Source organism: Rhamphochromis longiceps, linkage group LG11 (genome assembly GCF_057381845.1).
Source record: "Rhamphochromis longiceps isolate RC_006_pf linkage group LG11, R_longiceps_female_GT1.1, whole genome shotgun sequence".
Taxonomy (NCBI): domain Eukaryota; kingdom Metazoa; phylum Chordata; class Actinopteri; order Cichliformes; family Cichlidae; genus Rhamphochromis; species Rhamphochromis longiceps.
This window is the reverse complement of record NC_140567.1, coordinates 27,408,774-27,435,800: the sequence shown is the minus strand read 5'-3', so window position 1 is coordinate 27,435,800 and position 27,027 is coordinate 27,408,774. Positions and strand designations below refer to the sequence as shown.

The 27,027-nt window shown below is 41.9% G+C and overlaps 2 protein-coding genes across 2 annotated transcripts in view; both read left to right on the top strand.

The window, feature by feature from the left end:
• Window positions 1–1,979: 1,979 nt before the first annotated feature.
• LOC146659402 (CD166 antigen) lies at window positions 1,980–12,431 on the top strand. Its single transcript, XM_085423424.1, has 7 exons — window positions 1,980–2,359; window positions 2,984–3,105; window positions 3,675–3,873; window positions 5,110–5,255; window positions 7,276–7,420; window positions 10,561–10,705; window positions 11,704–12,431. The coding sequence occupies exons 1-7, from the start codon at window positions 2,308–2,310 to the stop codon at window positions 11,789–11,791; spliced, it is 897 nt and encodes a 298-aa protein (XP_085279550.1). The 5' UTR covers window positions 1,980–2,307; the 3' UTR covers window positions 11,792–12,431.
• Window positions 12,432–15,458: 3,027 nt separating this feature from the next.
• Window positions 15,459–27,027, top strand: part of cadm4 (cell adhesion molecule 4) — a 187,991-nt gene continuing 176,422 nt past the window's right edge. The window contains exon 1 of the mRNA XM_085423434.1: window positions 15,459–15,829. Coding sequence (XP_085279560.1) covers window positions 15,757–15,829 — 73 coding nt within the window. The 5' untranslated portion in view covers window positions 15,459–15,756. The remainder of the gene's footprint in view (window positions 15,830–27,027) is intronic.

Genomic DNA, 27,027 nt, shown 5'->3' with positions numbered 1-27,027 from the left:
AAATACATATTTTATTCTATTTATTATTCATTATTACATTATGTTTATATATTTTATATTCTGTTCTCAAGGAGTTGCTTTCTTGTAATTCTTTAAAATTTAATCGAGCAATAGTTCTCTCATTTTCATTTTTTTTAGTTCTTTCTCGTTCGTTTTCACTTCAATCATTGCACCTGAACATTTTCAAATGATTATTGTGTGATTGTGTGTTTGTTTTGGTTTTTATTTGTTTTCTTTTATACTATTAACACGGATATTATCATTGAAGCAAAAAAAAAAAAAAGAAAGAAAAAAGGAGTTTTTCCTTTCCATTGTCCCAGGCCAACACGGTTGTTCATAAAGGGCCATCTGATTGTTGGGCTTTTCTCTGTTTTCTCTGTATTATTGTAGGGTCTTTACCTCACAAAACAAAGCGCCTTGAGGCAACTTTTGTTTTGATTTGGCCCTGCAGAAATAAAACTGAATTGAAGTAAAATATCAGATGAAACTGGACAAGCAGAAGACAAAAGAAGAGGTGGTGGGTCCAAAAAGTTTCATCCAGCATATGAACAGTATCTGAAAGTCATGTCCTCAAGAAACAGAAGTCCAGCAAGAGAGATGTGTTTGGAAAGATGTATCTGGACCTTCAGTTGAACCATCTACTGTTCACTGAAGCCTCGTCAGAAATGGTCTCAGTGAAACAGGGAGAAAAGGCTGAGGTATGACAAATTACACAAAATTTATACAGAAAATCAACGACAACACGTCTTATAAAGTGATGAATCAGAATCTGAAAATTTTCATTCCTCGTCAATATGTACAGTGGAGGTCAGGAGAGCGATACAACAGTGAGTGTCTCAGCCATCTGTAAAACATAGTGGATGCTCTGTCACGGTTTGGGGCTGCATTTCAGCCAGTTCGTTTGGGGATTGTATGAAAACTGGTGGAATTATGAACACAGAAAAGTAGAACACAGATTTTGATCCACCATGCAATACCATCTGGAAAGTCTTAGCAATTGATCTCAATCACACTACCAAATGCAGTGAAAAGCCCACCATAATAGAAACACAAAGAACAGAGTTCAGGTTGTGTTGAAGAATAAAGAAGGAATGTATTTAATTTTAAAAACGTTTGCTTTATTTTAATGTATGTTTGTACGTTTCAATAAATCAACTGCACCCTTTTCCCATTTTCCCAGCAAAATATAAAGTAATGAGAAGTGGCTCAATAATTTTATAAGACACTGTAGTCTCTCTTTTTTTTAAGTAATATGTTGTTTCAAGGCCAAAAATCTAACAAAACATTTCTTTGTTGTTGCTTTTTACTTTATTGGTGTTTTTATTCATCCGCAGTGAACAAATACACAGTAATCTCAAAATATTGCGCACAATATCCCCAAACCCCATGAATGTCCACTGCCCATTTACACCACGGCCACCATCGCTAATAATAACAATAAAAAACATGCAATAAAAACATTAAACCATGAAGTGTTTGACAACATATGCAGTGAAACGGCAATGATAATGAATTACCAATCACTCCCTCAGGGCGCTTTTTAGGGAAAATGGATTTTTATGTTTATCCAGTTCATTCTACTAAATGGAGACATAACAGCACACGAGAGCAAATAACATTTTATAGGATTTTGACAGGTAGTCTCTTTGCTCGGCTGTCTTGCATTGTTTTTAACGAGCTGTCTGCGCGTATTCAGATAACTCGAACATGTGTAGGTCAGCGCATCTGAGGCCCACAGAGTCTGCGGTTCAGCTCCGGTTAACAGCTAATCAATCAAAGGTCAGAGAAAATGAAGCGTAAAACGCTGTGCTTCCCCGGTTTTAGATAGCACGCTCTGCGGTAACGTGTCACAAGTGCTTTCACATTCCGATGAACTTGAGCAGCAAAACACCGACCTCAACGAGTTCAGACGTGACAGACTCCACCGCCCTAAGAGACAAGTGACGCACCGCGAAGTGAATTTCATTATTGGAGCAGCAGCAGCGGTCCTTGTTTTGTTCACTGAGTTTACACTGCGTTCACTTTACAGTGTTTCTTGTGTATGTGACAAATGAGTCACAACATATTCGTAACTAGACTCAGTAAGTCGTGTATTTATGGTTTGATGTTGACTGGTTGTTTACTTTTTTAAATGCTGGCTGGATTTTCAACTTTTCTTCGAACGCGCTTCCTGAAAATCACACGAAGAAGAAAGCCACACCTACACCCTCCTATACATAAATACTGAGCAAACTTTCATTTCGAGAAAGTGCGCAGGAGCCCACGACGTGTTCTCAGATATTTGTGTTGATATTGTTTTCCACAGCCATGAAAGCGCTTCTTCTTGCTGCAGTGGTCTCCCTGATTCATGGCAGTTATGGTAAATATTTTTCATATTACTCATGGACTTTTATGCGGTTCTCTCAAAGAGCTGAATATTATTTGCTCGTCTGTAATGAGATATTGGTTTAATCTTTCAGCGGGGTTCTGGTCTTCCTTTTTTCATAAATATATTCATACAGCTGAAGCCCCTGGGCTTCGTGTGGCGTCTGCTCGCCTGTTTGTCTCCTTGTCTGTGTGTCTCTTAGTTGATCTGTTCTCTTGAGGAAAGGCTTTGTTTTCCTCTTCTGTCACACTGATAGGTTTTCCCTTGCGACACACAGAGTGAAACAGGAAATATTGTTAGAATTATCGAGAGACTAACGCATAAGAGCAGCTAAATGTTTTATGTAGAGTGTGCGGAGGCCAGCCTCGCATTCAGTTCTTGTGAAAAAAATATGTAAACCATGTTATGCAGCACTTCTTGCCTGAAGTGAAAGAGAATCAGTCTCTGTTATCAACAGTATCCGTCAAGTTGAAAAACCTGTTGGTCATGTGCTTGTGGTGTTTTTATGAGTACTCCAAGGTTCTCCGGGAAGAAAGCTGTTTTGAAAGCAGTGCTCAGGAGGTACACCCACCTCCGCAACCTCTCACTTAATCATCTGTTATGTCTGTCCACATGCAGCGTCTTTGGTCATCAAAGGGCCAACTGAGCCAGTTTTGGAGGGAGACACGGTCACGCTGGAGTGTCTATACACAGACTCCGACCTGAACATCAGCCAGGTCCACTTTGAGGTCTACTCCAAGGTGAGCTGGAGGAAGATGGGTGAAAAAGGAAAAGAGTGCACTTGAAAAATATCACGATGTGCATGTCACAGCTCTGTTTGTAACGTTGGAGATTTTGTATACCTGAGAAGGAGCTCACTGCTATGATTCATTACTGTTCCTAAATTTCGTTTTTCAAAATAAAGATTAAACTTTCTTATAACTATCAAAAGTTCAGTAAACATTATCACTTCATAACATGTAACTCCTAAAAATGATCCACCACAGTAATTCCCAGTAATGACAATGATTATGTAACTTTTCCTCCTGAATATGATATTTCAAATGTAATCAGATAGCTGCAAAGTAATAATTCAAGACACGTGACTTTTATTTTTTTTATGTTTAATTAAATCATTTTTAAATCACTAGGGATGTGATTACTATTGTATAACCTTAGACTGCTAATGTGTATAACTATCATATTAATTTATTTTCTCTGAGCTTATGTAAGCTCGAAGTATTATGCAGCAGAGAATTTTCATTACTGAAAAGTAAATGTAAAAGAAGACCTCTCTTTTTCTTTTTATTCCCCTCTTTCTCTTTAACAGTACATGCATGGCTGGCGTCCCGTTATGGAGAGATATTGGTGCTTCTACTCACTGAAGATCCAGCAGCTCGCAGACACGCTAGTGCTGTCTATTCCCCATGCAGGAAGGTACTACGAGGGGCCCTACCGCTGTGTGTCCAATGACGAAAACGTGACCGAGCCAGACAACTCCTCGCAGCCCCTGTCCTTCAAAGTGCATTGTGAGTGTGTCGGGTGGCGTGGGTGGGAGCTGTGAGGAACAATGACTCTGTGACGCTGTGTTTTCCTTTTGACAAATAATTAACCTTAGATCGTTATAGCGTCTGTGTGTGTGTGTGTGTGTGTGTGTGTGTGTGTGTGTGTGTGTGTGTGTGTGTGTGTGTGTGTGTGTGTGTGTGTGTGTGTGTGTGTGTGTGTGTGTGTGTGTGTGTGTGTGTGTGTTACATGTCAAATAGGCATCTGCAAAAATCTAGATAAATATGTGAGTAGAAAATAATGCATGGTATTGCTGAATTTCACTTTCAGTAAGGAAAACACAGGACAATTTGAGATTACTAGTATTGCTAACAAAGGGACAAGGATAAAACACCTAAATATACACCGGTAAACAGTCTAAAACGATTGAACAGATAAACTGCGAAACCAATTTCCGTCATATTTCCCACCCAGCAGGAGGTAAAGACAATCTTTCAGACACTGTGGACACAGCTCTCTTCACAGTGAGGGATAGAAAAACATATTAAATATTAATAGACATATCTATACAATGGCACTGCAGAGGTTGCACAACAAAAACAACAGGAAGTAGAGCTCCGATGCAAATATGTACTCTTACCTACGAAAGATTGACCGCAGTTGTTTTATTTTTTTTTCCATTCGCTTCAGATAAACAGAGCTGTGTCCCCAGCGGGGCGGCTCCAGCTTTAAGGTATCCGTTATCAATGCAAAGCTTCAAGAAATGTCATTCATGGCATAGCTAGTCAGATTTTCAGTGCCCTCTAACTTCTCAGTGGCCATCGAATCGACCATAATGTTGTTTGATAGGCTCCTCAGCCTCACAGGGGTGATCAATATGAGGAAAAGATTAGAATGGACTGTAGGACCGAAGGAGAGAGAGGAGGAAAGAAGCCAAGAGCTGGATGGACGTGGGCCATCTATTGAGATAGAAGAGAAAATGAGCCATTATTCACAACATTGCCTCTCTAAAGACTTCAATAAGATGAAGCCTATTATCATTATTATTGACCGCTTGGTACAGTCTGTACCACAGGGAGGCAATCGAACTTGAGCATTTATGCTCAAATATACTTAAAATATCTGAGTGTTTACCAGCTGCTGCCACTGCAAACATATGTTCAGTTACGGCCTGAACGGTTGACAAAGTTGTTTCAGCTTATATTAAATTTCCTGCTTCATTAATGCCCGATCACACGTTCTCATTCCCGACTGCGTCTTAGATATGGGGGAGCTGTCACTGTCCAGGGAAGGCTACACCGGATACCTGGGTACCCCACATGAGCTGAAGGTGCGACTCGGAGACGACGTGGTGGTGAAATGCTCTGCCAGCTCATCAGAGGAGCCGAGCTACTTCTGGTACAAAGAGGTGAGAAAGCCTCGGGAGCGTGCACAGTGGCTGTGCCCTCATTATGCTTTTGGAAACTTGTCATTCTCTCTCTCACCACTCTCTCCCTCCCGCTCAGTTTGACCTTTTTTTTTTTTTACTGTCCTGTCTTCTTCCATTCTCACCCAGTCTCTGCTGGCTTCTTGCCTTTGTTCAAGCACTCTCTTAGTTTTCCCTCCTCCTTTTCTGTTTCCCTTTCTGACTTTGTCAAGCCACTTGTTTCCCCTTGCCCGCCGTCTTTCCATCCCCTTCACAGAAGAAGTGCTCTGTATTTAAGTGACCGGTTGGCTTGGGCACACCACTCGCTGGGGATTGCAGCTTGCCCACTTACAGAGGATTAATAGTTTAATGAGGTCTAGACAAGAGCCAGTCAACCTGAAAACAATTATGCGGATAGATTTCTAATGATTTTTTTTTCCAGTGTTTGGTTAACCGGCATTGAATTATTCAACTGGGCTCTTTGCTGAGCGAAGAAACTCTTGCCCAAGGGAAATTAAGACATCGCAGTGTAAAATGCCAAACTGACAACTGGCATGGCGTCCAAGAATAAGTTGATGAGTCAGGAAATACACCGAGTCTTCACAGTGAGAAAATTATATTATGCTTTCAAGGTGTCAAAATCGCAACTTGTGTAAGAAGTGTAATGAAGCTATGCAACTATTAAGACATCTAGGGACATGCAGACACACTTGCCAAGTTTCCCGTTTTGTTATTCCTCTTGATAAGTTGGCTTAGGGTTAATATGCTTGTTAAAGGGTCACTGCTAATCCGGGTTTTAAATGAGCTTACAAGTCCAAATCCAATTCAGTGGACATTTTATGCTGTTAATACTGTTTGTCCTCCACATGATCATATGTAATACTTCAAGTTTTTTTGTGGTTATTTAATGTACAACACTGTCACTTTGATGAAGACTAATAATTATAACCAGTAGAAGTGACAGTGTATTGTATGTGCTCACAAATCACTTGGGACCATTAGAAAAAAAGGAATTACGCATTCAGGGAAATAATACGACCAAACAATATGTTCATGTCACAGTTTATGTGAGCGCGTGTGTGTGTGTGTGTGTGTGTGAGTTTTTCTGTCTGTGTCTGCAAGCCCACTGTGTGTTTGACAGAAATGGATGTGGGGTAGAAAGTGGCGTACAGTTTGACAGACAGCCGCCGTGGGCACATTGGCCCCCGGTAATGACAGCAGGACAGAGGCAGAAACAGGCCACTGCTTTGGGAGCCAGTGGATTTGCATACAAAATGCTGCTTTGGCCAGACCTGGCCTTTATGGGAAATCCTCTTAATTCAGATCCATTCAAATTGAAATGGACTTTCTTGGCAGGAACTGTAGCTCCCAGGAGCCAAATCATTTGCATGGTGTAATGTTTTTGTTTTTTTTTAAACTCTCCTCCACGCTCATTTGTTTTTCAATCCTTGTGTTTGGCCTATTATTTGTTTCCTCCCATGTTGGGCTCTATCTCATAATAGTGCTGCTATTTCTGTGTCAACAATTCATCCTTCTCCCTTGCCATCTCATTATGTGTTGTGTTAACAGTGTGTTGTTGCAGCATCATTCTTTGCGGATGATGGTGTTATCTGGGTTATTGACTTGTGGTGATGTGTGTTCATTCATTGGGATTATTGCTCAGGTAAATACGTTTGATTTGGGACTTTTGGGGGCTGCTCTCTGAGGATCAAACACCCGCTGATATTTCTGTCTTTCTGTCCCATTACCAGTCCATCTGTTTCTTCCAGTCTAGATTTCACTTGCTCTCATTTTCCATCCTTGCACAAGTCTGCCTAAAAACGATTCCCCTTTTTCTCTTCTCTTTTTTTTTTGTCACATGGCAGTATATGTTCTCTGTTTCATCTTTTGCGCTCAGCTAAGTGCAGTTTTAATTTGTATGTGTTTAGCTGTTTGTCCTAAGGCTGCGAACAGTCTGGTAAATAGACATATTTTCCTCCTTTTTTCATTCTGTTTTTCTCCACCGTATGTCTTTCTCTCTCAGGGAAGTGACTGGGTTCTGCCCTCTTCTTCACTGAAACTGTCAAAATTGAATGCGATGGATGAAGGACAGTACACTTGCTCTGCTAGGCATCCATCTGTGGAGTCCCTCAGCAAGAGACGTACTATCAGCATTACTGTACTGCCGGGTAAGAAAAGATTTACCTGGGTGAGGCCTTTTGTCCTTTGTACTGATTTTTCTACATTTCCTCTTTCTGAAAACTAGCTAAGGTTTCCTTGTAACTGAGGGGAAATTTCATCCATCAATATTAAACATCCCCTGAGCAAAAACAAAACTAAATATTATGTTCCATTTCCTTTTCGCAGTCAAATATCACCAGAAAGGTCAGGTATTAGGATACTTTTACGTCAGCAGGAGCATATGCAGAAGTTGTCAGATACGAGACGCCAACCTTTGATGCTTTAAATTTATGGGAAGTACAGTACAGGCTTGAGGTTTAATGTATCTGAAGGAGAAATTACAAAGAAATATGAAAAAGGCCACATCGCCCCAACAAAGACATTTATTAAAACACCTCACGTTAAAAAAAAAAAAAAAAAGGGGGGGGAACAAAGTCCCAAAAGAAATTACCTCTAAAATGTCAAACATGTAAGAAGGTCATACCTGAGGATATAATACATTTTAAATATCATAAACAAATGGTAATAGTACAACTGCCTCGACTTTAAAGGATAAGAGGGTAATTATAAGAAGCTGTGGTTTTACCTGACCTTTGATTCCTTTTTTTCTTTTGACTGAAATATCAAGTGATGGTGTGTAAATGAAGAGCTCTACTGAAGAGTTGTGAAATTTAGACATTATGAGCCATTTTCCCACTGTTACATCTAAAGTCCTATAGTCCCTTAGACATCATACATATACATAATGTACAAATGACGGTATAATATATGACGACAATAACTGACGAATCAGAAAGTGTAAGATTTTGTCAGCTCTGTATGCAAAAAAGTTAGGACATTAAGGCAATGGTTTGAAAATTGCTTCAAGTTTGGGTTTAGTTAAAAAATGAAATGATTCAGTATAAGAAGAGCATCACAGATGCCAAATCTTTCATGAGTAGAGATGCGGGAGGGGTTCATCATTCATAAAACTCAGCAGTCAACATAAAATTGCAAATAATTTGGACGTTTATCATCTGAAATCCAATACTGAATTAAGTTAGGGTCCTACTCAGACACGCTGCACTAAAACCAGACATGATTCTGTAGTAGAAATCATTGCATACGCTCAGGAAGAGTTTTAAAAACCATCATCAGTAAACATAGTTTGCAAGTTAAAACTCTACCATGCAAAGAAATGAATTTACAAATGAGGCACATAAATGATGCCAAAATCTGGTTCACTGAATCAAAATGAAAAATTATTTTTGACAATTGTGGTCACCACATCAAATGGGAAGGAAGCACTAAATTCGCTTTTGTTCAATTCAGTTGTATTTGTTATCAGCAAGCACTTGGTGACAGTGGGAAGGATAAACTTCTGGCAGAAACAGGTTGTGACCGGTTGAAAAGTGAGGGAGGAAAAGGGAGAGTATAGAGAGATGAGGACAAAACAAACCATGTAAAAGAGTAGACAAAATGCAATGACATACAGAAGGGGTGTATAAATATATCAAGAGTGAAAGGAAAAATTGCTCAGAAACTCCCCCAGCAGCCTGAACCTACAGAAGCACAACTAAGGGATGGTTCAGCCTCACCTGATCCAGATCTAACTCTATAAGCTTTATGAAAAAGTAAAGTTTTAAGCCTAATCTTAAAGGTAGATCTATCTCCCCACAGCTTTTTATCAGTGCACAGTGGAGCATTAGTTCCCATCGCATGGGTAACATTAAAGTCTGTAAAGATCCTTGAAGCCTGACCGTGTATAATGGTTTTAGAGCAACACATGGTGGCAACCAGATGACTTTTTCAGGAAACAAAGACGCTGCTAAACCACATTCTGCACATTACAACAGCATGACTATGTAGTAAAAGTACCCAGGTGTTAAGCTGGCCTGCCTGCATCTCAGACCTGCTATTCATTACAAAAACAAACAAACATTTAGAACATTGTTAAATTAAAAGCCCAACAGTTCAGGGAGACCCTGTGCAGCCGAAATCCCATAACCAGAAAAAAAGTAAAAAACATTTGCTTTAAAAACAACACTTGGTCTCTTTAGAGTGTTGTTAAGAGACAGGTAATCCAACACCATGCATATAAACATGAAGTTGTTGTTAGCAATAAAGTGATATAAATCTTTTATATTTTTCCAAATATAAAAACAATCAAAAAAATCAGTTTACTTTAGTTTCATTTGCAAATCAATGCATTCTTGCATGCATTCACATTGTACTCAGCTTTAGGTATTTAGGCGCTTGCACAGTCTCACTTTGCCTTTGTCTAAAATCTGCATGATTGATAAGTGATTTTTTTTTTTAAATCTTATGAAACATGATGGTTGCTTTCAAGTACAAAAGTAATTCCATTACAACATTATAGCTAATCCAATTAACAGAAACTCATCAGTCTTCATCGTCTTCATTGCTGATCTGTGAATGATTACAAACTGTTAACACACTGCAGTGTTTAAATGCTATTCTCTCACCCAGTAGGAGCTTTATAGTTCCAATAGTTGAAATTATGCAATCTGTAAAAATGCAATTAAGCCAATAATAATAATGGATTGGATTTATATAGCAAGGCACCCAGAGCGCTTTACAATGCCACTATTCATTCACTCTCGCATTCACACACTAGTGGAGGCAAGCTACAGTTGTAGCCACAGCCAGAGACTGACAGAAGCGAGGCTGCCATATCGCGCCATCGGCCCCTCTGGCCAGAACCAGTAGGCAGTAGGACACAACAACCAGGACAGAGAGCCCGGGGATCAAACCGGGATCAAACCGTGTTGCCTCCAACATGTATTTGTTGTTGCCTCCAATACTCGTAATCTTAATTTTTCAGTGTTTACTTTATCCGCAGCTCTAAAGGCTGGATTCAGAAAAATCCCTCTTTTTTTTTTTTCCCCCAAACATTACCATTAAATTGGGAAATTGTGCACATAACAGGGCCGATCAGCCAGTTCTTGCAAATTGTAACAAGCAGGCTTCTTGAAGATCAGCGCTGCGTATAAGGCTGTAACAGTTTGAACTGTGAGGAATACAGTCTTTTCTATCACAAACAAGCATAAGGTTGCCTTTAGAAGCTTCGCCTGGAGGCAGAATGTGAATACTTTTGCTGATTTCGCATTCCGTGTGATACATGTTTTCCTTCATGTCTGTCCCACAGAGGATGCCCACTGGTATGAGACAAGTGATGGCCGTCTCATGCTGATGATCTCGGCAGTAGCTGTAGCTCTTGTGGTGTTCATCCTCTCGATGATTGTATTCCTGTGCCGCAGAGCCAAAGAGACCAAGACCAGCAAGGGACCCATGTAAGAAACAACTGCGTGTTTGTGTCTTGTCATCTTAAGTCTTCACTTTTTAGATGTGATCTTTTTAAAGCGTGTTTACAATTTGATGGATTGTGTGTCTTCAGTGCAAGAGAATGTTTGTGCTTGTTTATCTAGTCACCCTCCCCCTCCTGTTACCCAGAGGATAGCTTTTTAAATGATTACAGCAATTTCCACAAAATTTCACTCTGTCTAGTGTGATATCATGTGAACCAAAGTCATTTCAGTCACCGTGTAAGTGTAGGTGTGTGCGGCAGTGTGCACCTTGGTGTATGCTTCACTCTCTGACTGTTCTCTCAAAAGAAAAAGAGAGGATGGGGAAAAAAAAAACTTTACATATGTGCTGACTTCCACCTATTTGAAAAGGCATTTACCATCATGAATATTAAATTCAATCTCAGAAGCCCTGATCCACTTGACCTCATCCTTGATCTTTTTCGTCCTCCCTTTGCTCCCATGCGTTTCCACACACTTCCTACTCGCCAAAGGCTCGGGCTTATGACAGTAGGTTAAATTCTCTGTCTAGTGTAAAAGTATAAAGAAGGCTACAGCAATTATAAGGAAATTAGTGGAACTCCCATTAATCGTGAAAGCTGACAGTGCCTTAATGTGCACCGTGACCCAATGTAGCTTTACCCATTAACTTCTTTTCCATGTAGATTAAAAAAAAAAAAAAAAACAGTTACAAAAGGCAGAATTTTCACAAGATTCTGCAGCAATCAGAAGTTCTGCATGTTTGTAGTGGCCTAAAAACAACTACTAAACTTTACAAACCTGTGCTGAGTATACAAGCATGTGTGTACAAATAGATACAGATAAGAGAGGGAGAGGATAATGTACTTTCATATCAGCAGCCAGGTGCGCTTCCAGTGCTTGGTTCTAGTCTATAATTTCCTCACTTATACCTTTCGAGCACCTACTGAGAGATCGATATACTGATAATCATGCTCGTCTTTCTTCTCCTTTCTTCCTCTCTCCAGTGATGACCGGTCTCAGAAAAAGCCGATCTACAAAGCAAGCTCGGAGTCCCTACCCTCCACTTGCGGAGACAATCAACCTCTGGTGTAACTGCAGAGGCAGGTGGAAGGAGAACGGATGAAAGGATGGAGCGAGAGATGGAGTTGTTGTCCATAAAAAAAAATAAAGAATGTCATAAAGCAGTAAATGGGTATATTGGGAGACATTTATAGGGCAGAGTACAATAAAAATCAGCAACAAGCGGGGTATTTAAAAAAACAAAACAAAAAAAATCAACTGAAGGGCAAGTGATTGCTTTAGAGATGCCTGAGCAGCTTGGCTTGTGAGCGCACGCTGCAATTCTGCATCTTGGACAGAAATGTGGGCAATTTTCCTTTCATGTATACTGCAGTGTGAAAAATGGCAGGCTACGTTCTTAGAAAATGATGATGAGGATTCTACTCGCAGCGCTATAAAGATGCTCCATTCAGTTTTCTTCTTTTAGTTGCACACATAATTGCTCAGCTGTGTATTGTGAATGAATCGTTTGGGTGATAGGACAAGGTTTTATGTTGTTGATTTGTTTCTCTTTCAACCTTCATGTTTTCCAAAGCAGAACCAGCTCAAAGCGTCTTCGAGAAGGTTATTGTAATCTCTTTACTGTGACAGCTCTCAAGCACATTGCACTCGGATATTTAATTTAATGTAGTTGGGATTTTCTGTGGTATTAAATGGCTTTCAGAAAATATTATTTACCATCCTCCAGTGTGCCATTGATTTTGTTCCATTTAAGAGACACTAAAGGGGGTGAGGAGTATTGACAACATGGTAAGAGCCGGACATGCATGCTTGCTTGGCCGCACATCCTCTCCATCCAATGCCATCTCAAGCTCGCATCAGCTTGTTTACCAACCTTCCTCTTCGGTCTGAAAGACCTTACTTTGAAGCGATGACCTTTACTCAGAGTACTGTGCATGTGTATTCTTGCCTCTATTCCCATCTGCCCGTAAGCAGAGAACTCAGCCCTCAGTCAGTTTGTATACACGTGTATGGACTTGCATTCACAAACTAGAAACTCTCATAATGTGAATAATCGCATTGGCAAGTAACCTTGAAAGCTTTCCCGTCAGTTGTAAGGGCAGACAGTGTTGGCCATTACAAGTAAGTTCTATTTTAACTAGACTAGATTAGTCTTCTCTGTCTCCCACCCAACCCCTCCCCAAAAAAAGCATCACAGACTACAACTTCATCTTTTTAATTTTCTCCTCTGTTGCCTTGTAACTCTTAACGCTGTGCCTCACCACCACCACCACCGCTTATTACCATAACCGTGCTCATAATGCTGAGAATTTCATTACGCTTGTCTGTTGAAGTTATGTTGGGTTTTATGCGGTTTTTATTATCGTGTGTGGTTGACCGTAGGCCGTTGTTAATAATGGGCAAAGCGGCAGTTTAACACTGACACTCCATTAACGGGTGCATGCGCCACAGAGCACAGCCAGGATAATGTTATTAAACTGATTATTCAAGCCCCCTGTACAGCTCAGCTCTGCAGCAGCAGCCTTCCTTTGTTTAGCATTTTACAGACTCCTTGTATTTCTTCTCCAACTCTACAAACTTCTGCTTGCTTTATGTCTGAGGTCAACCCAAGGAATGTGGAAGCATCAGACAGGGAGACTATAACCAAAACAGAAAGACTTAGGGGGGAAAGAAACATGCTTCATAGTGGGGGAAAGAAAAAATACAATGTTGTGAATTTAAAATGCTCTCCTGAATGTTAAATGCCAGTGAGCACCATTTCGTTTTGGCCTTTGAGTCAGTCATGAGTAAATCATTCTGTGCTCCCTTGTGGATTTTGGTCTGGGGGCTTCTGATGTGTGGCCAAAAAAAAAAAAGAGACACAAAATTATGTATCAGGAATTTCACACACTGGAGCTTTCCCTGAGGTACAATGCTCTGGTCGGGAGAGAGGGAAGTGAAGTTTACAGTGACATTTTGACCTTGACAGTGTCTCGATGGATAAAGCACCGGACAACAGCTTAGGTGCTGTGCAGTGCATACAGATTTCCTAAAAGTGTTTTGTCTGGTGCACGCAAGGTCCTGTCCGGATAAGGATGCAGATCTGTACTGTGGCATTAAAGCTAAATAGCTCCTCACTTATGTCCGCAGTTTGTCAAGTACCCTAGCTGCCCTTAGTGCACGCAAACCAATATCTAAAGGTGACTTATACCAAACGTGACACCGCACTGACTAATGCCTTACAGTGCCAGGCATTTGTAACACTGTGTCATTGACTACTGCTGTTCCCGTCACGGTCACTTGAGTTTGTATGTGCATTCTGCATATGTTGTGTCAAATGGCTGAAAATGAAGGAGTGGAGTTCGCAAGAGAAGCAGGTGTTTTCCCCTCATTACTTCCTGACAATGCCCCATCTGGTGCGGGGGAGCTGCTGCCACAGACTCCCTGCCAACCCGGGAACAAACACTCGCAGAGAGGCTGACAGGGAAAAATGGGATGGGATGGGAATTGGGAAATGAGTAGGGCAGATATTATCCTCGCCAAACAACAAGGTTAAAACTTGTGTCGAGTAATAAGATCTCTCAGTGGAGAGACCCCAAAGCGGGGACCTTAAGATCTAACACAGATCCATTAGTACAGGTTAGCTAAGGGGTAAGAGTTCAAAGCAACTTTATGGGAGTCAAGAGTAGAAATATTAATATTAATACAGACTGCCCAGGTGCTCTGGCTGCTTGAACTTTCCTGACTGTTCAAACTAAACTGACCAAAGTGTCTGGAGGACTTGTCAGAAGAGGCGGAAGCAGATTTAAGACGTGTGACGTGCCATCCCTGCAGTTACCTGAGAGGGGCGCCAAAGACACAGTTTCAAAAAGATGCCTTCAAGCCGTGGATGCTATAAGTCCATAGTAAACACTAGATTAGAGGGGGGACAAAAAGAGATGTGGAGAGAGAAACAATTTTCATAATGGACCAGCGCTCTCTGACTGGAAAACACAATTATGGGCAAACTGTGGCCGCAGCATGAGGGTAAAGTTAAAGAGCCCCTTTAGCACGACCTAATAAGCCCTGACTACAGATGATCAGAAACACCGGCTCATCCTTAGCCCAAGTTTTTGTTCCGAGCTATTACCGTCATTGTAAACGGTGATTTAACAGCTTACACTCAGGTCTGTTTCTTGTTCTTCTTGATGAGTCCTATGCACATTAATTGGATTCAAAGCAGCCTCTGCAACAGAATTGAATCTCAAACTACCCAGAGGCTACTGCTTGGACTGATTTGGCACTGAGTTTCACGGAGTTTCTACCACCAAATAGCCAAACAGTAATTTCAAACGAAGTGCCATCTTTCAAATGATCGCGTTTCTTAAGCTGCGTTTCCCTCCCTACAGTCAACTTTACATTTTTTGCACCACTTGTCCCTAAATTTGAACAATAACAACCATTCATTTCCGTCATCTTAATCAGCGTGCCTTGCATCTTTTAAGTCCTTGGGGTGGAATTTGAAATAAATTGGTTATTTGAGTCGGAAAATTAATGCTGGTTATCAATCACATTTAGAGCGAATTGATTTCAATTAACTGGAAGACGCAGCCCCTCTTGCCTCCCCGGCTCTCCTCCTGGATAGCCCATTTCTTTTTTTTAAACCCAGCCCCTTGCTCACATCCGCACACCCCTCCACCTGCTCCTGCTCTCTGCAATTGGCTAGAAAGACATCCAGGACCGCCCAATTGGCAAGCTTTACAATATATTTACAATGTAAAGTAACCAAGAAAAACCGGCCAAGCCGTCATATTCGGGGATTCAGAGGGAGAGAAAGTGGGTGTGTATGAGAGGGGAGCATTACTATGTAAAGACCTGCTATTACGCTCGGAAAGCCTAACAAAGCACACATTCGTTCACGCACAGTCGCACGCGCGCGCCCTGTCACACACACACACGCGCGCACACACACATAGACGCTAAAGGCGCTGTCGGAGGGTGAACCTGCGGGTTCATGTCACTCTGATTTCTCAAAGGAAGAGGAATATTAAGAAAGATATCAGAGGGGAATACCCGCGATGGCTTTCGCGACCGTGTGGAACTACTGCGTCCCTCTAACCATCGTAACAGTGGCTTGGCTGCTCAACACTGGTAAGGCTCAAATGAAAGTGAACGAATGTGATGTGAATGGGAAGAGTGTCACGCCGTCTCGATGTGTTTGGGCTTTTCTGTGCAAGTTTATCTAAGTCCTCTAAGTAGAAGCTGAATAACGCTTAAAATGCACCGGGTCCACTCTGACTTACTGTGCACTTGGACGGGAAGGAGGAGGAGCGCACCACGGAGCAAAACACGTGCAGATGTGCCAGTTTACTGTTGTTTTGTGGACTGGTGTTAATATTTCTCAGTGGGTAATTAGAGTCAATGCCCTTTGCGGAAGCCGGGGCTGTATTGTTACATGGATATGAGTCATTGTCTTAATCACATGTCGGAACTGCTACGCTGGGAAGACCCCTAAAATGTCAAGTCGTTGAAAAGAAAAGTGAAAGGTGGCCACTTTTTTTTGACCATGCATGAATATTTAATGAAAGAAGCCAATGCTCTCTCAACCCTTGTGCGTCACAGAATTTACATTTTCTCCTGATGTTGGGATTCATTTTATTACAGCTGTTGTCTGTTTCGGAATGGGAAATGGGAGCCTGTGACTTATGCAGCCTGTGAATGCAGCGACACACACAGAGCTCCGATTAAATATTCTCATAGAACACACGAGAGCTCATAACAAATGCCCGCAGTGGACCAGACATGTCTCAGACACACCAGCAGCGGCAGTGCTGTTTGTTACTGCTTTTATATTCTGGAGAAGGGTGAGGGACTGTAAAGACCTTTGAGCCTCCCCCTTATCAGCTAAAATAACATCTAACAATGCTTTACAGCAACTTGTAACAGTACCTGTAGTGTTTTGTATTGCTTTTATCACCGTCACTGGAACACTTCAGGTTGGGATAGTCCTGCTTTACTTCTTTTACACAGTAGTTGGCTAGTTATGGTCACTCAGTAGCTTCTTAAGTGCCACATTTGCAAAATATGGGGATTTGGATTAGCCTCTGAAGAACTTCAGCTGGATATCTTTGTGGGATTTGTTTGGATGCAATTTGAAATAAAACTTTCAAAAAGAAAAGTCCATCTGAAGCCTCTGTGATTTTGACTAAGGAGGATTGATGATGACAATGTGCACATAAATGTTGCTCTGCTGGTTTGTGTCCTGTGGCTGTTGCACTCTGTGACCCCTTGTTTATGTTGTCCTGAGGCAGTGAAATAGTTAAGTGCTTGGTGAGGCATGGACACACTCAAACCTGGACGGTGCTGTTATGTTGATGTCTCTTGTATACAAGAACTACCTTACCAAAGCCATTTTTATGGCTGCACTAATACCGACCTCACCAGAGCCAGTATATTGATAGATATTGATTTTTTCCTTTGGAGAAAGTGTGTGTGTTTGTGTGTATGTATGTGTTTAATGAACACTGGGTGGTTAAGGTATGCATGAGCTATAGGTATTTGTATGTTGTTCTCACTGTGTATGGGGTTTGTGTTTGTGGGTTTGGGCACCCATCTATGAATATGTGTGTGTTGCAAGTATGTGCTTTACATTAGTGTGTGTGCATGGGCGTGCGTGCTGCGTACAGTGCAGGGTTTTGCCTAAGCTGCAGGCAACCTCAGCTGGGGGCTGCTCACTGATCACTGTCATTAATCTAGCCTCTGACAGGGGCTGAGAGAGACAGGAGGCTGGGGAGTTTAGGGGTGTTACAGGCATAAGGTCGGTGGAGAAAGGAGGGAGATGAGGTAGAGTAAAGATGGTCTGTTTCTAAAAACCTTGCAGATGTGCACCGATGCTGTGTCTGCATTAGGAAAAAAGAGATTTAATAAAGATCTTGTCTCGGTTATTTTTCTTCCACCAATCTGAAAGAAGGGAAAGGTGGGAGGCTATAGAGGGTTGGCAGTTGTTATTATGCTAGAATAGATATGGACAAACTGGGTGGATAGATGGATGAGTGGACAGATAGATTGAGAGGTTGCTGTGACGATAGCGAGGCTGGAAGACTTGGCGCTTCTGTGAAGGATGAGGGAGAGACAGAGGGATGGAAAGATGGATAGAGGAAGAAAGGCAGAAAAGAACGAGGGAGCGAGGAAAAGTGAGAGAAGAAAGGCAGAAAGACTTCACAGTGTGTCTGACGGGCAGGCCTGAGGGACATGCACACACAGTCAGTGCTGTATGTTTGTGCGCAGATTGCCTGGCTTTGTGGAGGTGTCTGATCAACAGCAGCTGCAGGCCAAACTTGCAAAGCACGTACAGTAACAAATGCTGTTAACTCCACCTCTGCTTCGTGCCCACCCTTAATCGCTACCCTCCATCACTTCCATTCTAACAACTCATCCCCATTTCTCTCCTATGCCGCCATTACCACCTCCCTTATCGCAGTGTGCATTAAATCACCTCCATTTGTTTATTTGAATGTGTGCAATGAGAGCCATCCGTTTGAGGTTGTTCCCCATCATCCTGTTTGGACCTTGGCTGGGACTCTGGTGGCTGAAAAACGGCAGCAGTTGGACGTACTTGTGGGAGGAGATTTGAATACCAATTATAGCTGGTGTGTGCAAGTGCGCGTGTGCATATGCACATACACACAAACACTCAGTGAAGCCATGCATAAATCAATGTCGCTGTGAGTCACAGAAGGGAGGTTTGGCGTGTAAACACAAGCATCAAGGGAAATGCAGTACCCACAAAAAATAAAAATATGGACACATACTATATGATCACTCAAATAAATGCAGGAACGCATATGAACATCCACACACATCTTGCCTATAGACAGCTTACCTGTTTTGAACATAGTTATATTACTGCTTATGCAAGAGTTTGTCTGAACTCAAGTGCAGATTTTGATGCTTGTCAGGCACAGTTTGCATCATTCCAGAGTTAACGTTGCCTTTTTACTTTCTTCCACGTTACATTGGGCTTGCTATTTCAGCATCTTTGTTTTTAATGTGCTGAAAATGTCTTCACCGTGAGCCAAGGTTTATCCTTTGATCCAAACCTTGGAGCATAATTTTCCCCGTAAATAAGATAAACTTCTTGGCAATTTAATTATGAAGACCTAGACCTCCCTTCTTTGCTCTCTGCCCTGCCATCTGCTGGTTCAAGGTGAATATCTAAAGCCCAGTGCACAATCAGATTTCAGCGTTGAATTCTTTTCCCCCTCAGATTCCCTGCTTTTTGTAGGTCGAAATAATTGGACAACCTGAACTTGGCAGACTATGCCTGTCAACAAAGAAGAAGCTGAAAGGAGCTTTTCTTTAAGGAAAAATATGCTGCCTGTTGCTGCTGCGCGTGGCCATGTTTGATCAACCAGGGCATTCTTAAAGGGTCCTGACAGGGTGGCCCACTATCTCGGCTGAACAACTGGCTCAACATAAGCTCCATAAACAAATTGGACTGTATCACTTTTTGGGATAGTCACAACTGAAAGAGTTACAGAGCTCAGTGTGGGCTGCTTTTATTCTCCCTTGGGCTTTCATGGGTCCATTACTCAGAAGCAGAGGTTTCGAGGTTCACCATTTAGTACAGGTGATGTATTTTACAGTAATTATCTCCTAATCTGCCCTCCAGTCTTCTGTGCAATCCATAATTCATTTGTTTTGATCTGCGGTTGCTTCACACAATAAATACATTTCCGTAACTTCTTCCAGTATTATATACCAGGTTCAAAAAGGATTTTGTTTTCACTTGAATAGAAATAAAAGGACCTAGGAAGGAGCAAGTTCCTCTATATCCCTGCAGGGACACATCATATGACTAAGCGTTCCCCTTTTCAGCCTTTTTTCAGCTCTTGTTTTCACTCTGCTGCGTCCTCACGAACAAGTTCATGCAAACAGAACACATGAAGCACAATGATTGAAAGGGGCACACAAAGACGCCAATTGGTAATTGGATCCTTATATCTCATTTGACCATTTGTTTAATCGTCCATTAGTGAAACTTTCTGTCAATCTAATCAGGCCAGCACTAATGTAGAAACACTCTTTATGGCTGCCACCTCATCTCCTTCCCATTACTATTCCCCAGACAGTGCAGCTTGTGATTATCATAATGGTGATCTATGTCGTCCTTACGTGTCGCTCTTTGAGAACAACTGGCGTTTCACCAACTTTGCAGCTGAAGTTTTTAATGCTGACTCGGATGCCAAGGACGTCTCCTCCATTTGCTGGCATTCGAAGCCTGCCAATCAATCTGATACTCTTAACTCTCTCTGAACTGACTGGCCCAGTGCAAAAGTAGATCGCCTCTTTGGGTCCAGCTGCCCATGCTGCGACCTCGTGTCCCCTGAGCCAGCAGCTTTTCTCCAGATGCTGAACCCTCTCGATGTGTATTTGTCTTTGCCATGAAGCTGTGACTGTGTCACAAAAAGTGATTGTCTTTGTGTAGCTTTTTAGGGAATACTGACAAAGGCAGCTGCTGAGCACAAGGTGTGATTATGTCAACGGAAGCTAACCCTGAATTGCAGGCAGGTAAAAGAGACAAAGTTGAAAGAGGCAGTCCTCTGACGTTAAAAACCCCCCAACTTTGAACCACTAATGCCATTCTGGGGAACATTCCTTGCTATTGGTGACATGGTTTCCATGACTAAGAGTAAACGTTTATGCCTCCTGCCTGGCCCTGGGCTTGTTTAACACCCTTCCTTGCTGCTGTGACACCTGTTTCGGCAGCTCCCACAGGGCGTAGCGCTGACGTGGCCAGACAGCAGCCTCTGGTAATGCCAGTAACCAAGGTGATTATCCCCACTCAGGCACTGCAACAGAGCCCTCACTAGCTGTGATTGGATGAGAGAGCCTTATTTAGCTGAAGAGGGCAAGTGCCTAAAATTGAAGAGTTGGAAACTGTGTACTCTGGCAGTGCTGAGGCTAATACACATCCCGCCTGGAAGACTTGATGTAGAGACAAGAGGAGGAGAGGATGACTGGTAATTAGGTGCTCGCGTCGGGGTAAGGAGGGTCAGAAATGAACTTAAACCTAGGTGAAACTGTCAGGCTGGGCACAAATGTTGCCAACAAGACCCCATTTCCCTTTGCTTTTGGGAGGTCTGTGTGTCCAGTGGAGGCTAGCTGATGAAGAGTGACCAGCCTTAGCTGGGGCACTGAGGGACTGATGGGGTCACAGAGGGAGAGTGAAAGGGTTACGGGGAGAGAGGGAGAGATGGCTGGCTGCACAGTGTATAAAAGAACGAAGGAAGACCGCAAGGAGGGGGAGGGAAAGCGCCAGGGGCTTGCGTCACAGACCACTGGAGCAGGGAGGAACAGAGCAGAGGAGAAAGTCAGGCAGAGAGAAGTCCAACAAACGAGTGAATGATTGCAGGATTTCAGCTCTAAAATGGAAGGGCGTGTTTAAAAAAAAAGAACAAGAGAGAGAGAGAGAGAGAAAGCAATCCCTGCGGTGCAGTATGACTGATCTATGGGGCCAAAAAAGTGAGGAAGGAGGGAAGAGAGAGATTAGGTAGGTGGGGCCAAAGCAGAAAAGTAGAGGGTGCTGATATGAGAAGAGGATGTGGGGAAGGAGAAGGAGGAGGGGGAAGAGGCGAAACAGAGAGATGGATGGCAATATACCGAGAAAAGCGAGCGCGGGCAGGCACTGTGTAGGTGACCACACCTGAGAGGCAAAGTGTCATGATCGATGAGGTCACAGCATGCACATGCACTGTCACACCCACATGCACACAAAAACGCAGGCAAACAAGTATTGAAATTGTTTACCAGCAGCTCGTGGACAGTCCTCCCACTTTCAGCAAAGCTACATGGCGCTTCGGCTTGGAGAATTAAACACCCACACACGCACAGGGCTATTCATCTGTCTGCCATTTAGAATCCTTCTTCATATCATTGCCATTAATAGGTTTGCTTTGATGAGATTGTCGGATGCTGAAAATTGCCAAGCAGCGCACTATCTACTGGGAAATCAGATGGAGATTTTCAGAAGACGGTCACAACAATGCTGGAGAGGTCTCGGATGAGTTTTCTATCTTAGAAAGCTCGCAAAATGTCTCTCCCATGAGTGGCAAATTCATTCGCGCTAAGACCATGTCTGACAGAGATAAAGTGATAGAGTCAGATACAGTGGTTACAGAAACCTCAGGAGTGGCATTTCTGTTCCTTTATTTCAAACATCATCAAAGCTTCATCATGTTAATGAATGTTTAATGCTTTCTGAAAACATTAAAAGTTGTATGGAAAGAGGGGTGTTTGCTTTAAAAATGTATTTAGGAAGAAACTGTTTTCATAGAGTATTTTTCTAAATGTTGCAAAAGTACACATTGCAGTTTACTGTATCCACTTTAAAAACCAAATGCTATCATTCAAGATAACACCAGTGATAACAGCAGCTGCCGATATATCAAAGTCAGACTGCTCAGCTCTGTTCTGCACAGAAGCCAAATGATAGTTGATAAAGGTACTGAAGAAAAAAAGAGCCTCAACCGTAGTTAGCGCTATACTGTCAGAATCACCCCTCAATTCTCTGCGCTGCTTGTCTCTGTCTGTCTGCTCTTCTCTTCATCTCCTTCTACAGCCTAAGACAAGAGCCTCCACATCAGGAGTAGTAGGCTTTGATCCACTTCATTAGCAACCCGTAAACAACCATTAATTAGAGGCAATTAATTAGCAGCACATGAAAACAATCCTCAAAAAGTTGGCTGCTCTCAATATCCCCAAGTGCTCGTAGGAAGGAAAGAGTGTGAAAGAGATGGACACAAAGAAGAAAGAAAAAGAAAGAAACTTAGGGGGAAAGAGCCTGCAGTCATGCTTAATGTGCTGGTGCTTGATTTACTGCAATGATTTGCCAGGCTCTTTGAGATTCATAAGGTCATCAATTCATGCTCTGCTTTCAGCAGGGCAAAACAATAGTGAGGCAATGCAGCCGTCTGCACTGAAGTAAAAAGAAAAGAAACTGAGCCAAATTGGATTGGTGCTACGATTGTTTCTGCAAAGACTGTTAGAGCTGGCAAGGCCACTTAAAAAGTAGCCAGGCACCAATGACCTTGAGGAAAGCTCTGGTTGATTCTCTCCCAGGATTCATTTCCTCTCGAGCGGCTGAAGGGGCGTTTAAGTGCATGACTGCTGATTCACCTTATGCTTGTTAACAGGTACAACCCCTCTCCCCTCATCTCCCATTAAGCATCACCAGTAGATTGAGGTGGTGCTTGACTTGACACAGACATGTTCTTTCTGTTTGATGAATAGTTTTATCATTGAACACACATGAACCATGGCTCTCCTTTCTGGCCATTGCAGAAGTGGAAGAGAGAAACAGGCTTACAGGCAATGATACTGAATGAGCTTGACACAGGCCTAGGGCACTGGGCGCAGTTGCAGGGAAACAGTGGTTCATAGCAACTGCCACCCACTGGGCAGTACTGGTGAATTGAGCTGTGAAGCAGCTTGCAGGGGCCAGTGGGGTTCTGTGGATGGTACCAAAGTCATTTTTAGCTCTTTTGATCCATGTAGCCGTGAACAGCAAGAGGTTTTTGTGTCTGCAATATGCCGTAGATCCTACAGTCTGGAAGGCACCACAGAACACACAGTACGACACTGTCGCCTCCTGACTGCATATACAGTAACTTACTTTATTGCTTGAGAAACTAATAAAAGGAAGCTGTAGGGAGGAATGTGCTTTCATTCTTGATTATTTTTTCTCTTCCCAAAGGCCATGAGGTCTACCATCTCTCCTCCGTTTATCAGAGCAGCTTTATCTGCTTTAGTGTCCAAGATTCCAGTTGCTATGCAGTACATAGTACAAAATGACCTTTATGGACACACACACACACACACACACACACACACACACACACACACACACACACACACACACACACACACACACACACACACATATATATATATGTGTGTGTGTGTGTGTGTGTGTGTGTGTGTGTGTGTGTGTGTGTGTGTGTGTGTATAAAAAATGACTGTCTGATTTGTTTAGATACCCACATTGTTGTGTTCACCTGCTAAAGGTGGCATGCAGCTTCACACAGCCCTTCTTTCATTACCAACACTGAGCAACAGTATATGAGGAACTTCGTAAGATCATTAAAACTCCAGTTTCAGCCACGTTAAAGTATTTAATAGCTATCATAAATGTTAACAGGCTGTCACATATGTTAATGTTAGCTCTTTAACTATTAGCAGTTACCTAATAGCCACATTAGCCTTTGTTATTGTTAAGGTAGTAGCTAGTGGCTGTGGCTAAAAATAAAAAGAATGTTATTGCTGCCTGTCTGTAACATTAATAGACTTTATTAATTTCACAGGTTAACACAATAATTGATGACAGAAAAGTGTTATTTTTCTCTTAAAGTCTGAGATTGAAGCAGGAAAAAGTATTGGATCAACTAGACAGAAACGTGGATGGCCTATCTTATCAACTCTGTTTGATCAGCAACAAAAATATGGTACAACTTCACCAGAAGCACAGTACTAACTCAGAAAACCTTAAAATATTGTTGCCTTTATAGTTATTTTTGCCTAGTCAAAATGCCTAGTCGTGCCTATCATGCCTATTATGCCTAGTTGCCTGTTTTTTTTTTTCTAAACTTGTCATGTAATGTATGTACCAATGTGTTGTGTTTTTGTGGAAAATATTACAATTCTCACAGGAACGTAGCAGGGAGAATTTCCTAGTTTGATCCAGGAGTTGAAGTTGTATTGCGACCACTTTTGTACATATTAAAGGATGTCAGTGGGGAAATTTGAGCTTTTGTTGGCAGATTTGGAATCACATCTGAGAAGACATAGAAATAATTTTAGAGAGCTGATTAACCTGGAGCAGCATCTAGCTGTGTGTCTGAGATAAACTAGTGGGTTTTTACATTTTTTTTTTTTACTATTCGTACATTCAGTACTGGTGTACGTGTTACACTATCAGCTTATATTTCGCCAAATGCAGAAGTCTGATTGGTCAGGTCTATTAAGTTTGAAACTTTGTTAGAAAAAATAAATATAGAATGCTGCAAATTTGTCCAGCGAAATTTCACTATCACTGCTTTGTAATTTTTTCCCTAGTGGTTTTAAAATGTTATTTTGTATTTTCCTGGGTATCAGTATCCAGTTTGAAATCCTAACATCGTAACTACCCTACCTATTTCAACAATATCCTGATCTTTAAAGATTAATTAAATCTTTTAACAATTAAAAATAGCCATGAATTTCAGCCATCTGATTCTATGTGCTAGTCAGAGAAGTTACACAAAAGCAAATTATGCCCTTAAAACAATCATAAAGCCCTAGCTTTAAGGCACAGACTATAACATTAATTAGATTTGTATTGTTACATTATAATAAGTCAGCCATTATCAAATATTTGCCACTGAGCAATTAAACACCAAAAGGTGTGTGTGTGTGCATGCAATCACAAATTTTAGTTTGCGACAGCACTACTTGTATATGCAATTATAACGATGCTTATTTATCATGGAGATCGATTTTAAGTTGAGGTGAGGAAAGCAATTTATGAGCTTATGGGGGAAATGAAAAACAAACATAAACCACTCGTAATTAAAAAGCAGGTTGATCCCAAATGATGACTGACTTGTAAATCAGTGGAGTTACAGAAATGTGCACAAATTTGAATCAAAGCAGAGAGACAGGTTGGCAAGTTGACTCATGCACTTGCGCTAATTTACACACCTAAATTTGCATATGCACAAATACAAACATTGCAAGCACTCCAGAGAGCCTTTGGAGTTTTCATACTTCCTTACTGCAGTGGGGATTTTTGTGCTGTGCTTTTTAAATGCCATTCCTGTCTTCCTTTTTCTAAGCTTCTAGAGTATTGCAGACAAATAGAGGGACACACCTGGTGATTGTGTTTTAAATGCACATTCACTTTTTAGCTTTGTTGTTATGCATGTAGCACTCTTTGTCTGCCTTTTGTTCTCAAGCTAAACCAGTTTTTTCCCCACTTGATTGCTATACTTATTCTCTCTCCACCTTTTCATGCCGTGTTCTTCTTTTTCTGGCTGCCTTTCTTTTATCCTTCATTCCCAATTCTCCCACAGTGTGAAGCTGGTTTAAGGGCCTCAACACTGACTTGCTGTCTTTTTGTTTGTACTCACCATGATCGCTAAAAACCTCTTTTATCCCTCCTTGTGCTCCGATCGTTCTGTGCCTAACCTCGTTGATGCTTAAATGCCCATGCCTATGCCCACACACACCCGCCAGTTCTGTGATCCAGGTGCATGTGTCCGCATGCATCTGCTCCAACTGTTACTTAGAGTTTGCAGTGAGAGGGAGACTCAATGATAGTTGGAAAGACAGACTTGGTGAAGGGGAAAGGGGACTTTTTGTTGCCAGGACTGCTTGCTGATGGATACTTTGGCAGTTTCTCCTGCCTCCCTGCTGCTTCCACCCCATTCCTGCCTCCTCTTGCTATCTACCTCTTGTACTGTAGCCGCGGGCAGGCGAACCCAGGTGTGGAGGGATAGACAGTGAAAGGGAAAAGGAGACAGAGAGAGAGAGAGAGAGAGAGAGACATGATTGACAGGGCCCAGGTGGTCACCACAAATGCCTGTGTTTTTGCTTTCTCATTCTCATTTGCATGTACAAAATGTTTTTTCCTTCCATCTGACTCTTTGTTTTTCCTCACCCGCCTTCCATTTACACACGCCGCATCAATTCATTTCCAATATTACTTTTGACTTCTCCGCACCTCTTCTCACCCTCAGTTCCAATTTCTCTTGATAAGTTCAATTCCAGCTTCCTTTCTTTTTTAACTTTATATTTTCTTTTTATACTCAATTGGAGTTTTTTTTTCTTTTTCCCCTTATCTCCAGATTTACCTTCTCTTGCCATCTCTTTTGCTCTGGGCTTGCTGAAGTGTGCATTTTGCTTATACGCTGCACAGCAGTATTCTGAAGGTGGAAGCTCATTTTTGTACATGCCCTTCAGAGACCGTGCAGTCCCTCCAACCATATCCATTCATCTCCCACCCATCTTCCCTTCCTCCCAAGACAGTTTTCAACTAACCCCCTTCTCTCTTTCTCTCTGTCTCTGTCTCTGGCCTTTCTTTTATTTCTCCCAAAGCATAAACACCAGAAGAGAGTCGAGCACCTTCATATTTAATTCCCTCATATACATCCTACCAATTTCCATCTTTCACAGGTAGACTTTTATGCAGGCCTCATTACTTTTGTCTTTCCTCCCCTGCTTTGTCCATCTGTCTTATCTGACCTATGTGGCCCTTATCCATTACATATTCACCTCTCCTACCTGACCTGTTCTTAACATAGTGGTCGTTTTAC

Bases quoted from the DNA above. Each gene is read 5' to 3' on its own strand.
- LOC146659402 (XM_085423424.1), top strand. From the start codon at position 2,308: ATGAAAGCGCTTCTTCTTGCTGCAGTGGTCTCCCTGATTCATGGCAGT. The intron at 3,106-3,674 runs GTGAGCTGGAGG...TCTCTTTAACAG, and splicing joins ACTTTGAGGTCTACTCCAAG to TACATGCATGGCTGGCGTCC. The intron at 5,256-7,275 runs GTGAGAAAGCCT...TTTCTCTCTCAG, and splicing joins GCTACTTCTGGTACAAAGAG to GGAAGTGACTGGGTTCTGCC.